Genomic DNA, 12,100 nt, shown 5'->3' on the forward strand with positions numbered 1-12,100 from the left:
GCTTGGATCTTTTGCCCATTTGTCTATTGAGAGTATGTAGAAGCCTTTGAGTATATGAAAAACAGCCAATTTTCCGTTCTTTCTTCTCCTGCCTTGACACGGAATTTCCTTAGGTATTTTCCTAGTCTATACTGCTAACATGCATTTGATGTTCCCCTAAACCTTACGTGGATTTTTTTCTTGAGTCTATATACAGTATACAACTGCCTGCTTATAAAGGATGTTATTATTTTGTTTTCTACAATGAGTGTGTCCTGTGCATAAATCTGCATTGATCCCTCTGGCTTGGATCATAAGCTCCCAGAGGGCCAGCCTGTGTCTTTATGAGCAGTTCAGCACCTATTCTTGGGTGATATTCCTAATAACCATAGAACAGGTCTCCCAGCCAAGGGGAATATAAGCAGTTATACTTTAGGGTACCAATCAGCAATGAGAAGAGTTGTTAGCATAGTAGGCTGGATATAGCCGTGCACCCTGCTTGTATTTAGAGAGTTAAAAAAAAAAAAAAAAACACTCCAAATACCACCTCTCCTCTCTGTTGATAGCTCAGGTTTATTTAACCAGACATAAAGCCTCTTAAGAAGAGGCAGTTCTTGTGGAGGAAGGCACACAGCACGAGGGCCCAAAGTTCCTAGATCCGTTCAGTGTTCTCCATCATTGAATGTTTGTGGAAGGAAGCCTGGGACACTTCCTCTACTAATCCCTCGTTTTTTCCCACCAGAAACAAGTCATGATATCAATAATTACTGACATTTATAAAGTACTTAAAAATGTTACATATGGATGTTCTTATCCCATGCCTCACGTAATCTTCACAGTAGCCCAGTGACGTAGACAGTGACAGTCACGTTTTACAGTTGAGGAGACAGATGCATTGAAATGAAGAGCGTTTGTGGCAGCGCCACAACTCGCCCTTCAATAAAGTACCAAATAAAGATGTCATTATTATATTTTAAAAGCATATTGTACTCCAAGAAAGTAATCTGTTGGCTTCAATTTATTATGAGGCAAGAAGGAAAAAGAAAAAGGAAGGTGTGGAGGAGTATAGAAAAGGACCACATAGGATCCCATGGAAAACTCAGTTAAGTGAGAAAAAGAAAATTGAAAGAAATAAATGAAACATGATTAGCAAAATGTTGATGATTATTTTCAAATTATTAAGAAATTTTTCCTCCTATTTCTTCATTATACTGTTTGTTCACTTCCAGTTTTACCATGTATTGCAAAGATCAACAATAATAGTTGAAAAAAATTGTAGTGATCCAACCATGGGATACTTATGTACCTGTTCAAAATAATGAGGAAAATGTTATATAAACATGTATGAATCTGCCTGTTAGAAGGACAGATTTTAAATGTTTAAATGTTGCCTTTAAAAAAAAAAAAAGCATTCTTCAGTTTTTTACCAAATGTGAAAAACAATAGAATATAGGGTAAAGGAAATGAAGGAAGATGCACTCAAAATCTAGTGGGAGAACCTGGGTAGGAGTGTCCTCTGAAGGTCAGGCCTTCAGTGTCTAGGACTCTTTGGAGAGTCTAAGAAAGTAAGAACACCTTTAACTTCAGGTACCAGACTAGGCATAAAAATGTCCTAAGTCAACAAACTTTGAGAGCCCCTGGAGGTGGAAAAGCTTCTGGCCAAATGGTGCATTCCAAATGGTTGATTAGAGGTTTTACAGGATAGCTTAAGAGTTATGGGCATTTTGTCATATGAAGCTAGGCTGAGGGAGGGTCTAACTGGGTTGGAGTGATCTTTGGAAGTTGTGCGTCGCAATAGCTCAATGCTGTGCTTACATTTCAGGATTTTATGGGCAGCTGCAGACATTCTGCCCCCCGCATTACCCTGATTCCCAGAGGACCATGCCACCCAGCAGTTCCTGCAGTGTGGTTCCTTCCTTCGAGGATTACCTGGTCCCCACATCCATGGGCCAGGCTGGCTTTGATGTTTTCCACAGAGCCTTCTCAACTCACTCGGGCATTACAGGTGTGTTGGTGTTTGTGACTTAGAAGCTTGGGCAGACTGATGGGAGAGACCAGGTGGGTTTCCCGTGACCCACTGGACTAGACTTGACCCAGCACGTGAACACATCAAATCTTGTTGAATCTACCTCCGAAATCTTTCCCCTCTTCACCTTCCTCTCCAGCCCCGCTTCCCTGACCCTAGTCCAGGGGCCATCACGTCTCTCCCAGACTGTGGAAACAAACAGCCTCCCAACAAGTCTCTCTAAGTCAACTCCTTATCTTTACCGTTCTGCCTTCCATGCTCCCATAGCCAATGCCTTCCAAAAAAGAGGGATAAAATAAGTGACTTTTCTGCTCAAATACCTCAGTTTCCAGTTGCCTAGAGAATAAAGTGTGCTCTTCTCAGCATGATAGCCAAAGCTCCCTGAGTTCGGCCTGCTCAGACTCGCCATACATCTCCCTACATGCTCTGCCCCTGAGCTTTGTCATCACACTTGGCCCTATATGCCCCTCCCTTTCTGTCCTTGGAATACTCCTTTGGTAGCCTCTCCATCTGTAAGAATCCCATCCTTCTTTACAACTCAACTTTAATATCACCTCCTTTTTGAGACCACTCTCACCCTTCCCTAGAACACTTCACTTTTACAACTGCTCAGTCCGTATTTTGTGCCAAGACTTATTTTGGCCATCTGCCCGCAGCTCAGCCTACTCTTCACTAAGTGCCTGAGGAGAGAGAGCTGCTAAGGGCCTACGCCAGCACAGTTGCCTCACTGCACCCACCGTGGGTGTGGCGAGGCAGGAGTTAACCTGTGTGTTCTTTCTCTTCCAGTGTATGATTTGCCTTCAGGTTCTTCAAGCCTCTTCGGAGAGACTCTTCGCAGTGGACCTGAAGACACCACCTTCTTGCAAATCAGCGCTGTGGACCGCTGTCCTAGCCAGCTCTCCTCTGTCTATACTGAAGGCTAAAGGCTCCCCTGGTTTCCGCTACCACTGGCGTCCAGGACCTTTTTGTCACTTGTCACCTTTTATGTTCATGCTCTCAAAAGACTGTGTGAAAAGGATGTCAACCGAATCAGCGGAACCTACAAAGTCCCAGACGTGTAGGTTGGACTTTGGAGGGCAGGAATGGACAGTCAGAGCTGGGCCTGTCAGGAGTGTTTGCAGTTGCTCCTTTTCCTCTCTGGATTTGCTGGTCACCAGGACTGTCATTGCAAAGGGAATTTAGACTCTCACTGTACCGGATACCTGTTACTTCCTGGCTGTCAACCCTCAAAGGACACCGATGAAGTGATGTGCATGTAAAAATGTAGTTTGGGTATCACCCTGGCTGAAAACTCCAAGTAGGGAAGGACAACGCAAATTGCCAGAAGCCCAGAGAACTGCCTTGCTCAGTGCTCGTCCTGCTGCTGGCCGATGCCAGGCCAAGCACAACAAGAAAAATCCAGGTCCATGGCACAGCGTGGGCTCCGCTCTTGGAGAAGCCCCAGGTTTCCGGCACTGGCCTGGCATTCCAGTGACTGGCTGTCTCTTTCTCTGCTCTTAGACATCCCCGTGCTAACCAGTTGCTTTTCAGTGTTTCTCCAAAAGCAAAATAAGAAGGTTCTGTTGAGCACAGTCCCTTGAAAGGCACTACAACTTGTTTTATATTCCAGAAACTTATCGTACTTCTTTCATTTTAAAGACTTGTTATTTACATCTACTTTAAAAGGAAAAAATATTTAGAAGTCTGTTCTTTGGATGGAAATAATTATTGTAATCACCCCAGCAACATACATTTTGCCACAGCTGTAGCTCTGCCTGGCCCCACCTGGCAGCACCTGTGAGCACTCCTGGAATGTTAGTTTTGCATATAGCAAAGGCTACCTGAGGGCAAGGGGGTGGGTACGCCCCCTTCCCAGTGCTGTAGCAGGAACCCTAGAAGGTTAACTGTTCGGCGACTCCACCTCAAAGACCTTATTCAAAGCAAAAGGTCACTTGACTAGTTCACTCATTGCTTCCACTCTGACACTCTGCCCAGAGACGTGCTAGATGAGAGCACAGGGACACACTGAGTTGTGTTCCTGGGTTCTCTTGGAAAACCAAACTAGAGATGCCCTATGTCCAGTTGTTTTGCACAGCCTCTCTGCTCACCTCCCTCAGGATATCCATTCATCTGTCTGTCTCTCCCTTATACTTCTCTCTCTCTCTCTCTCTCTCTCTCTCTCTCTCTCTCTCTCTCTCTCTGTTTTCTTTCTTGTTTTCTTTTTGGGCATTGTATTCACCCTCTTCTTCACTATAGTTCACACATGCCCACCACCCACTGTATTCTGACCATCAGCTCTTACCAAGGTCCGACCTAAGGCAGGTAGAGGAAACAGTTCTAAAAAGGTGGGCAGAAGAAGGCAACATTTTTTCCTGAAACTCGGGTTTGAGGGCCTGGGATTTTTACAGACCACTTGACCACTTGCTGTCAAGCCTGAAGAGGAAGCCATTTTCTGTGGCACCTAGACAAAGCTATTAAAAGGACCGAGTCGGCCCAGGCTACGTAAAAATTAACCAAACCCCAAAGACACCCAGTAAATTCTGACATTCCACTACTGTCACATTTCACGCTTTCTTTTCTCTCTTTAAAAATGTTTTCTGAGCAAAAAATGAAACAATGGTATTTGTCAAACAAATAATTATAATCTTCAACAAGACAATTAAACAGCTTGGTGTCAGATTTGGGATCCAGTGACAGTTTGTATCCTGACAGATGGGTCCTTCAGTCTGGCTACACAGTAATTCGTATTCTGCCTGATTCTGGACTCCATTCAAACGTGTGGTACAATAAGGTGAATAAAGAACCAAGCATGGGGTCCATTTTTACAATGCACTCAGTCAGTCTAGTTTCTCTGACTATTGAGCTCTGATCTAAGAAAAGCCATCACCCAGACGCCCAAGTCTGCAAAAGAGACGAGTTATTCACTACAGAAATCTGCTCTGCTTTATGAAAGGGTGCACATCAGGCTTCCTTTCCAAGTGAGCTCTCAGACCGCAGGTAAACTACCATCCTTCTTGCAGACTGAAACTCGTGTCACTTTGGCCTACGCAAGACTCTATGCGTACTAACACTGGCATTACTCCGGTGTCCTTTGTCACACTCGGGAGAGAAAGGAAAGCTCTGGTATCTTTAGAGAGACACTCTATCCATTGCTAAATACTGATGTCTTTATGGGGAACTCAAAATACATTTTATTTGTGTGATGAGGAGGAAAAAGATGAAAATGCAAGATGGTTATTGCAGCTGATATTGTCAGTCCTGCCTTATGGCTTTATATAATTTAAAGGGGGAAGGAGGACAAAGCCAGAAGCTGAACCTCAGAAACCATGGATGTCATCTCTCTCTGGCTGGAGGAAATGCTCCTGTGCCAGTCTCTGGCCTGATTGTGGCCTTACTGTGGCCCTGCCCCTCTCCTGCCTCAGTGGGGCTGGAGGGAGCCGGGGCTCAGGGAGCAGCAGCATTTGCAGAGCCTCCTTCCTCAGCAGGAATTTGGGTCAGCCCCTGAGGAGGGCATTCCTGTTAGCAGAGGGAGCACACAGGAAGCAGGGCCCAGCGCTGCCTACAGTGCGAGAGCTGAGAGCCAGTTCACATGCCCTTCAGTGTTTCCTGATGGCTGCAGGTTTGGGCTTAAGGCCTCAGCAGGACACTCAGGTTCCTTCTAGACTATTCATGCTGTCCTTAGATTCCAGGATCTCACCTGGCCATAAAAGTTGTTTCTTGCTTGCTTTCTCATGGCACAAGATTTATATATGCTTTTATTATTATATTTGTAGCAGTAAAAATGGAATGTGCAAAAATTCCTTCCCTTCTATTTCCTGGCTGTTTCAGTTTTGATATGTAACCATTTTCATAAACATTCGAACATATTATCATTCCCCTATTTAAAAAAAAAAAAAAAGCTGATGCTTGTGAAAGTAACACACACCCCAAAGACAATTATCCTATTACATTAAAAAAAAAAAAACACAAAAAAAAAACCCAATATGCCTAGAGACATTTCATTTGCAGCATTGTCTTAATTCCCTAAAGTCAGTTAGGGAATTGCATCAAAATGTCAGTTGTAATTTAGCTTCTGATCAGCTGGTAAATATCATTTAAATATTTTCAGTCCTGTAAAGTCCCTTTTATTCATGTCACCCCCAAATTACATAGGTGATTGACTCTAAAATGGACAAAAGGTCTTGAGTGGATCACAGCGTAGTTTCCACTGCTAAAACCGAGTATTGGTGTTGTTTTGTTGCTTTTACGTTACCAGCCGTCAAGCACATTAGTATGCAGCCACAGAGGTAAATGTTCCATCTCCCCTATCCAAGAACCTTGACTTTCAGTTGCCTTGAAGTATTGAGAATAGTGATTGTAAATGTCCAATTTAATTATTTGGTATTTTATGTGACTGCTTTGACCATGTCATTTGATAGCAGCATTTTTTAATGGCACTTTTTGTTGGTGGTATGGAATTTCTGCGGTTACTTTTTTTTTTTTGCAATGGATAAAGCAAAGAAAAAAAAACACTCATTGGAGAAATGGCGAGTGTAAAAAAGAAGAGATTTATTTTGTACAGACAGCAGAGCATCCTGTGTAATGTTGCTGACATAAAGCACTTTGGGGGGGGAAGTGGAAATCTGTTTTCCATAAATCACACAGACCCTTGTACATAGTTATATACACTCACGTAGAGAAATGAACTGCATAGATCATACTGGATATGGGGCCGATTTTACTCTAGGGGCACATCTGGTGCTTATTGTCATAAATCTTTTAAAGAATTAGGTACACTTTTTTTCTATTAATATGTATAGTTTTGTGATTTGTCACAGTTATGTTTCATATAATCATAAGTTATTTTGTCTTGTTTCATGAAGTCCTTTTTTTATGTCAAAAGTAAAATGAAGGGATTGTGCACTTGGTACAGAATAAAACTGGAAATAGAGGATATGCCCACCTGCCTGAAATCCTCCTTCAGCATGTCATTTGAAAACTCAATGGCAACAACTGTTTGTTTGTTTGTTTTATTTTGTTTTGTTTTACCATCAGCCTCCTTCATATTGGGATGGCAATTATAATTAAAAGCAGATGGGGTGGGGGAGGGAGTGTCCAAGGCCAGCTTTAAAATGCCGCATTGCTTTGGGCCAGAGCTGCAGCCTGGATTTAATTATAGATATGAGGACGAAATGGCAGTAAAAATGAATGTGTCCCTGAATCCTTTACATGTTGGGAGTGTCCATAAATAAAACATGAAGTTTTATTTCATCAGATTTAATTAAAGCTTTTATACATGTTTTATTGGTTATTCTATTAATCCGCTTCACAAACTGGATAAATGTGTGCCAGGGTTTGGGGTTTATTTGTGCCTTTTCAGTGTAGTGCTACATCATGCCTCAGAAATGCCTCTAGTGCGTGGTCTCCCTGTGATGGGGTCTCAGCATGCTGGCCATTGCAGGAATGGGCATGTTCTGCCCTGTTTTTCTAAAACCCTGCAGAGAAAGACACAAACATCAGCTTTCGGTGAGCTGATACCTGACCTTTGAAGTCCTCTGATTTCCTGAAAGAGAAAGGGGCAGTTACCATTTCCCTGATTCCCTGCCCTGTCTGCTTTGTAGGCTTTAGAAAACCACCTGACCCACTGGCTGTGATGACCTTACTTCCTCAGCTCCCATCTGTGGGGGTACAGGGGAGAGGAGAAGGTGGTCAGGATACTGCCATCCCTGGCTGGCCTGTTAGCCCAGCACAAAAATCTAAAAGATGATCATGTTATCTCAAGGATCATTCTTAGAATATTGACGGTTTTTGCTACATTTTTAAAAACATTTATTCTTTAAAAAAAATTTTTTTTTTAATTGGGGAATATTGGGGAACAGTGTGTTTTTTTCCCAGAGCCCATCAGCTCCAAGTCATTGTCCTTCAATCTGGTTGTGGAGGGGCAGCTCAGCTCCGAGTTCAGTCGCCATTTTCAATCTTTAGTTGCAGAGCTTGTTGAGAGCTCATGCCCTAACCAGCTGAGCCATCCGGCCGCCCCTCCGGAAGCTCAGCGGCAGCTCATTGTGTTCAATCTAGTTATGGAGGGTGCAGCTCACTGGCCCATGTGGGAATTGAACTGGCAACCGTGTACTTCAGAGCTCACACTCTAACCAACTGAGCCATCCGGCTACCCAATTTTTAAGACCTGAGAATTACATTAAGTAAAGCTACAAAGCAAAAGGGACAATGGCTCCTATGTACCTTGTCTGTCTCTGCAGGATGCTGCGGGGTGAGGAGCAGCGCCGGGTGGTTCAGGGTTCGGAGACTGAAATGGAGGTGACTAGCCAAGACACAAAGAGCTTCTCTGCTCCCTGAAAGGCGGCAGCTGGAGTTTATCTGGTCCAACCTCTTTGGAGGACAGTTTGGCATGAATTGTAGAGTTGAACATAGACATACCCTATAATCCAATAATTCCACTTCTCTCCAGAGACTCTTGCATAAGTCAGTTATGGTTCAGATACAAGATGTTGATAGCAACGCCATTCACAATAACTGAAAACTGGAAACGACCCAACTGTCCATCAACAGTAAAATGAATAAATGAACTGTGCTAAAACAATATAGTGGAATACCATGTAGCAAAGGCAGGGACAGAACTACAGCCACAAGCCAAACTCAGAGCCAAGGCTTACAAACGCTGTGGAAGGAAAGAAGCAAGACACAAAAGCAAATATACAATGCTATTCTATTAATAAACAGTTCAAAAACAAGCAAAATTCAATTACAGTAGTCCCCCCTTATCTGAGGGTGTACTTTCCATAATTTCAATTACTGGCAGTCAACCCTGGTCAGAAAATAAGTGGAAAGTTTCAGAAATAAACAATGAGCTTCCTTCCTCAGCTGCCATCTATGAGGGTGCGGGGGAGGGGAGGTTTACATTTTAAATTGATGATGTTCTGAGTAGCGTGATGAAATCTTGCGATATCTTGCTCCGTCCTGCCGTGAGGTAAATCATTGCGTTGCCAGCATCTCCACGTTATATAAACTCCCTCCGGTGGGTCAAGTTGGAGCCGCCATCTTGGTTATCAGTTGACTATTGCAGTATCACAGTGCTTATGTTCAAGGGACCCTTATTTTACTTAATAACAGCTCCAAAGCTCAAGAGTAGTGATGCTAACAATTTGGATATGCCAGAGAGAAGCTGCAAAGTGCCAGCTACGTATCCTCAGAAGGTCAATAGTAACCTAACACTCCGTCACAATGCCTACGTCATTCATCTCACTTCATTTCTTCACATAGGTATTGTATCATCTCACATCATCACAAGAAGAAGGGTGAGTACAGAACAATAAGATATTTTGAGAGCAACCACATTCATATAACTTACGGTATATTGTTATAATTGTTCCATTTTGTTAGTAGTTGTTAATCTCTTACTGTGCCTAATTTACAAATTAAACTTTATCATAGGTATGTATGTATAGGGAAAACACATAATATATAAAGGGTTCGGTACTATCTGTGGTTTCAAGCATCCTTTGGGGGTCTTGGAACATATTCCCTGTGGGTAAGGGGGGAATACTGTATAGAGTTTAGGGGGGGTAGAAGTAAAAAGAAGAACGAGGAAGATGTTATCACAAAGGTCTGATTAAGTCTGTTCAGGAAGAGAGGGCACATGGGGTCTCTGAGGTCCTGATCAACAATATTTTATTTCTTGACTCACATGTTAGGTTATACAGGTGATTGCTTTATAATTATTTAACAGCATATATGTTTTATAGTTTTCAGTTCAAATAACCAGCAAAGGCCAAGTCTCACATCACCTACTCCAGGGTTCTGCAAACTTTTTCTGCAGAGGGCCAGATAGGATATATTTTAGGCTTTGAAGGCCCTATGGTCTCTTGTCAACTACTCCACTCTGCCATTGTAGCTCAAAAACAGCTATATGCAACATGCAAACACATGGGTGTGGCTGGGTTCCAATAAAACTTTATTTATGGACACAAATTTGAATTGCTTATAATTTTCAGATATCATGAAATATTTTGATTTTTTTTTCCATTTAGAAATATAAAAAGCATTCTTAATTCGCAGGCAGTGCAGAAACAAACAGCAGAGGCAGTAGGAAGGATTTATCCCATTTGCCATAGTGTGCTGACCCTAGTCAACGGAAAGAACACTCCCTGGCCTTTCCCATAAATATCCACCCAAATAAAACCACCGTTACGAGCCCCTAACTGATTCTGCTGCTACTTTGGGCCCTGTTCCTGGAGGAAATTCATGAGTTCTATTGATCCAGCTTTTCTTTGTTTAGATTCTGGGTTCTCCCTGGGATACAGATGAATGCTTAAAGCCTAGAGTGCCATTCCACTGTATCTCTGGATTTGAGGTTTTTAATAAAAGAAACTGGGCACAGAGAAATCTGTAAGAATTGGAAAATGAGCACCCATTCTTTCCAAGCTAACCAAATATTTGCTGGAACTTGGCAGCCATAGAACAACCTTTTCCTCTGCAATGCTAAGAAGTTATAAGTAATGGGAGACTTCATTTTTCTCAGGCCCTAGCTCTTGTGAGAAGCTGGAGCTGCCTCTCAAAACCTGTGGTGTTCTCAGGGAGAGGCGAGTCAGGGTTTTGTGTTCAAAGACTCCACTGAGAAATGGTTGGAGCAGAGTCGGGACTCTGAAAATGCTAAGGTCTGTACCGCCTCCACTCAGCAGGACCGCTGCTCAACACCCCAGCACCTTTTCTGGCCCTGGTTTCCCATAATGCCTGGCTCCCTAATCCCCAAACTGGGGAGTTTGTCAGCCCTGACAATGCCAACTCTCAGATATTGAGAATGAGACTGAATTCACATGGGCCCACGTGTATGCTTCTCTTTGTATCTCTAGCTTGTGATAAAATTGATAGTTTAAAAATATGAGTATTCATGAGTTCTGGGTCATTGGCTAAATTGTAGCATGGACTAAATCCTCTTCCGCAGGTCTCCCTAGTGGTTTCATGTGCTTAGGTTTGTGTATTGTGTATGGTTCTGATATTAAAGCTGCTGGGGAAAACAGTAGCTTGGGTAAAATAACCTGAACTTTATAAAGAGAAATGTAACTAAGAGAAAGTTTAGAGAACATCCAGTCCAAACTGATCATTTTACGGAGGAGGAAACTGAGGTCATTTCATTCATTCCTTTGTTCATTCATTTGTTCACTCATTCAACATTTATTGTGCAACATAAACAGAGGTAAAAGTGGCTCTTATCTTCACAAAGCTAACAACAGGGAATTCCAAGAATCAACTGCCTGAGAATATTGCTTGGGGTGTTGAACATGCACATTCTAGAATGCACACCTCAGAGCTACTGAGTTGGAATTTTTAGGGGTAAGATATAGGCATCTGCATTTTTAATAAGTTCTCTAGGTGGTTGTTAGTACGAACTAAATGTGACCACCCCACTCTCCCGCCTCAGTGCAGATTAATAAGAGCTAAGCAGAAGAGGAGCTTCCAATCCCTGCCTGGGGAGGCAGGAGAGCAGGGTGAGTTTCCTGAGGGAAGGGGTGCCTGCCTGATAGTTAAATTAATCTTTAATCTTCAGGTAGCAAAGTAGAGGAAGGGTGGACCAGGCAGAGAATGAGCATGTGCAGAGTTGCAAGGAGAAGGAAAGGAACTTGTCAGGGTTACCCAATAGGCAAGTTGGGAGAGTTGGAAGTAGTCCCGTCTCTGGCCCTGAGCCCCAGCCCTTCCTGTGTCGTCCTGCAAGCTTAGGGCATTGTTTCCCAATCCAGCAGGGGATGATATGTTACCAGTTACTCTGCAAAAAAAGAGTTTCCGCTGTCAAATTAGTTTGCAGAATGGTGGGTCAAGTTACATAGATTCTTCAGGACCTATCAGAGTCTTTAGTATGTTTACTGAAGTGTATTGTGACTCTCCAAGAAAGAGTCCTAGAATGAAGTCTAGAGTTCTAGAATGGAACCCTTTTCCAAAAAGTACTTCTTAGCACTGTGGAAAACAGTTTGGCAGGTCCTCAAAGAATTAAAAATGTTATCGTAGAATCTTGAAATTCCACTCTTAAACTCAAAAGAATTGAAAACAGGGACTAAAAACAGATACTTGTACCAATGTTCCTAGCAGCATTCTTCACAATAGCCAAAATGTAGAAGCAAACTAAAT

The 12,100-nt window shown here is 42.7% G+C and overlaps 1 protein-coding gene across 5 annotated transcripts in view; it reads left to right on the top strand.

The window, feature by feature from the left end:
• Positions 1-7,192, top strand: part of GLIS3 (GLIS family zinc finger 3) — a 425,390-nt gene extending 418,198 nt beyond the window's left edge. For all 5 annotated transcript variants that reach the window (XM_033123979.1, XM_033123982.1, XM_033123984.1 and 2 more), the window contains 2 exons: positions 1,802-1,984; positions 2,792-7,192. In XM_033123979.1, the coding sequence (XP_032979870.1) occupies positions 1,802-1,984; positions 2,792-2,928 (320 nt within the window). In that variant the 3' untranslated portion in view covers positions 2,929-7,192. The remainder of the gene's footprint in view (positions 1-1,801; positions 1,985-2,791) is intronic.
• The last annotated feature ends 4,908 nt before the right edge of the window (positions 7,193-12,100 follow it).

The sequence above is a fragment of the Rhinolophus ferrumequinum genome, chromosome 12 (assembly GCF_004115265.2).
Source record: "Rhinolophus ferrumequinum isolate MPI-CBG mRhiFer1 chromosome 12, mRhiFer1_v1.p, whole genome shotgun sequence".
Lineage (NCBI taxonomy): Eukaryota > Metazoa > Chordata > Mammalia > Chiroptera > Rhinolophidae > Rhinolophus > Rhinolophus ferrumequinum.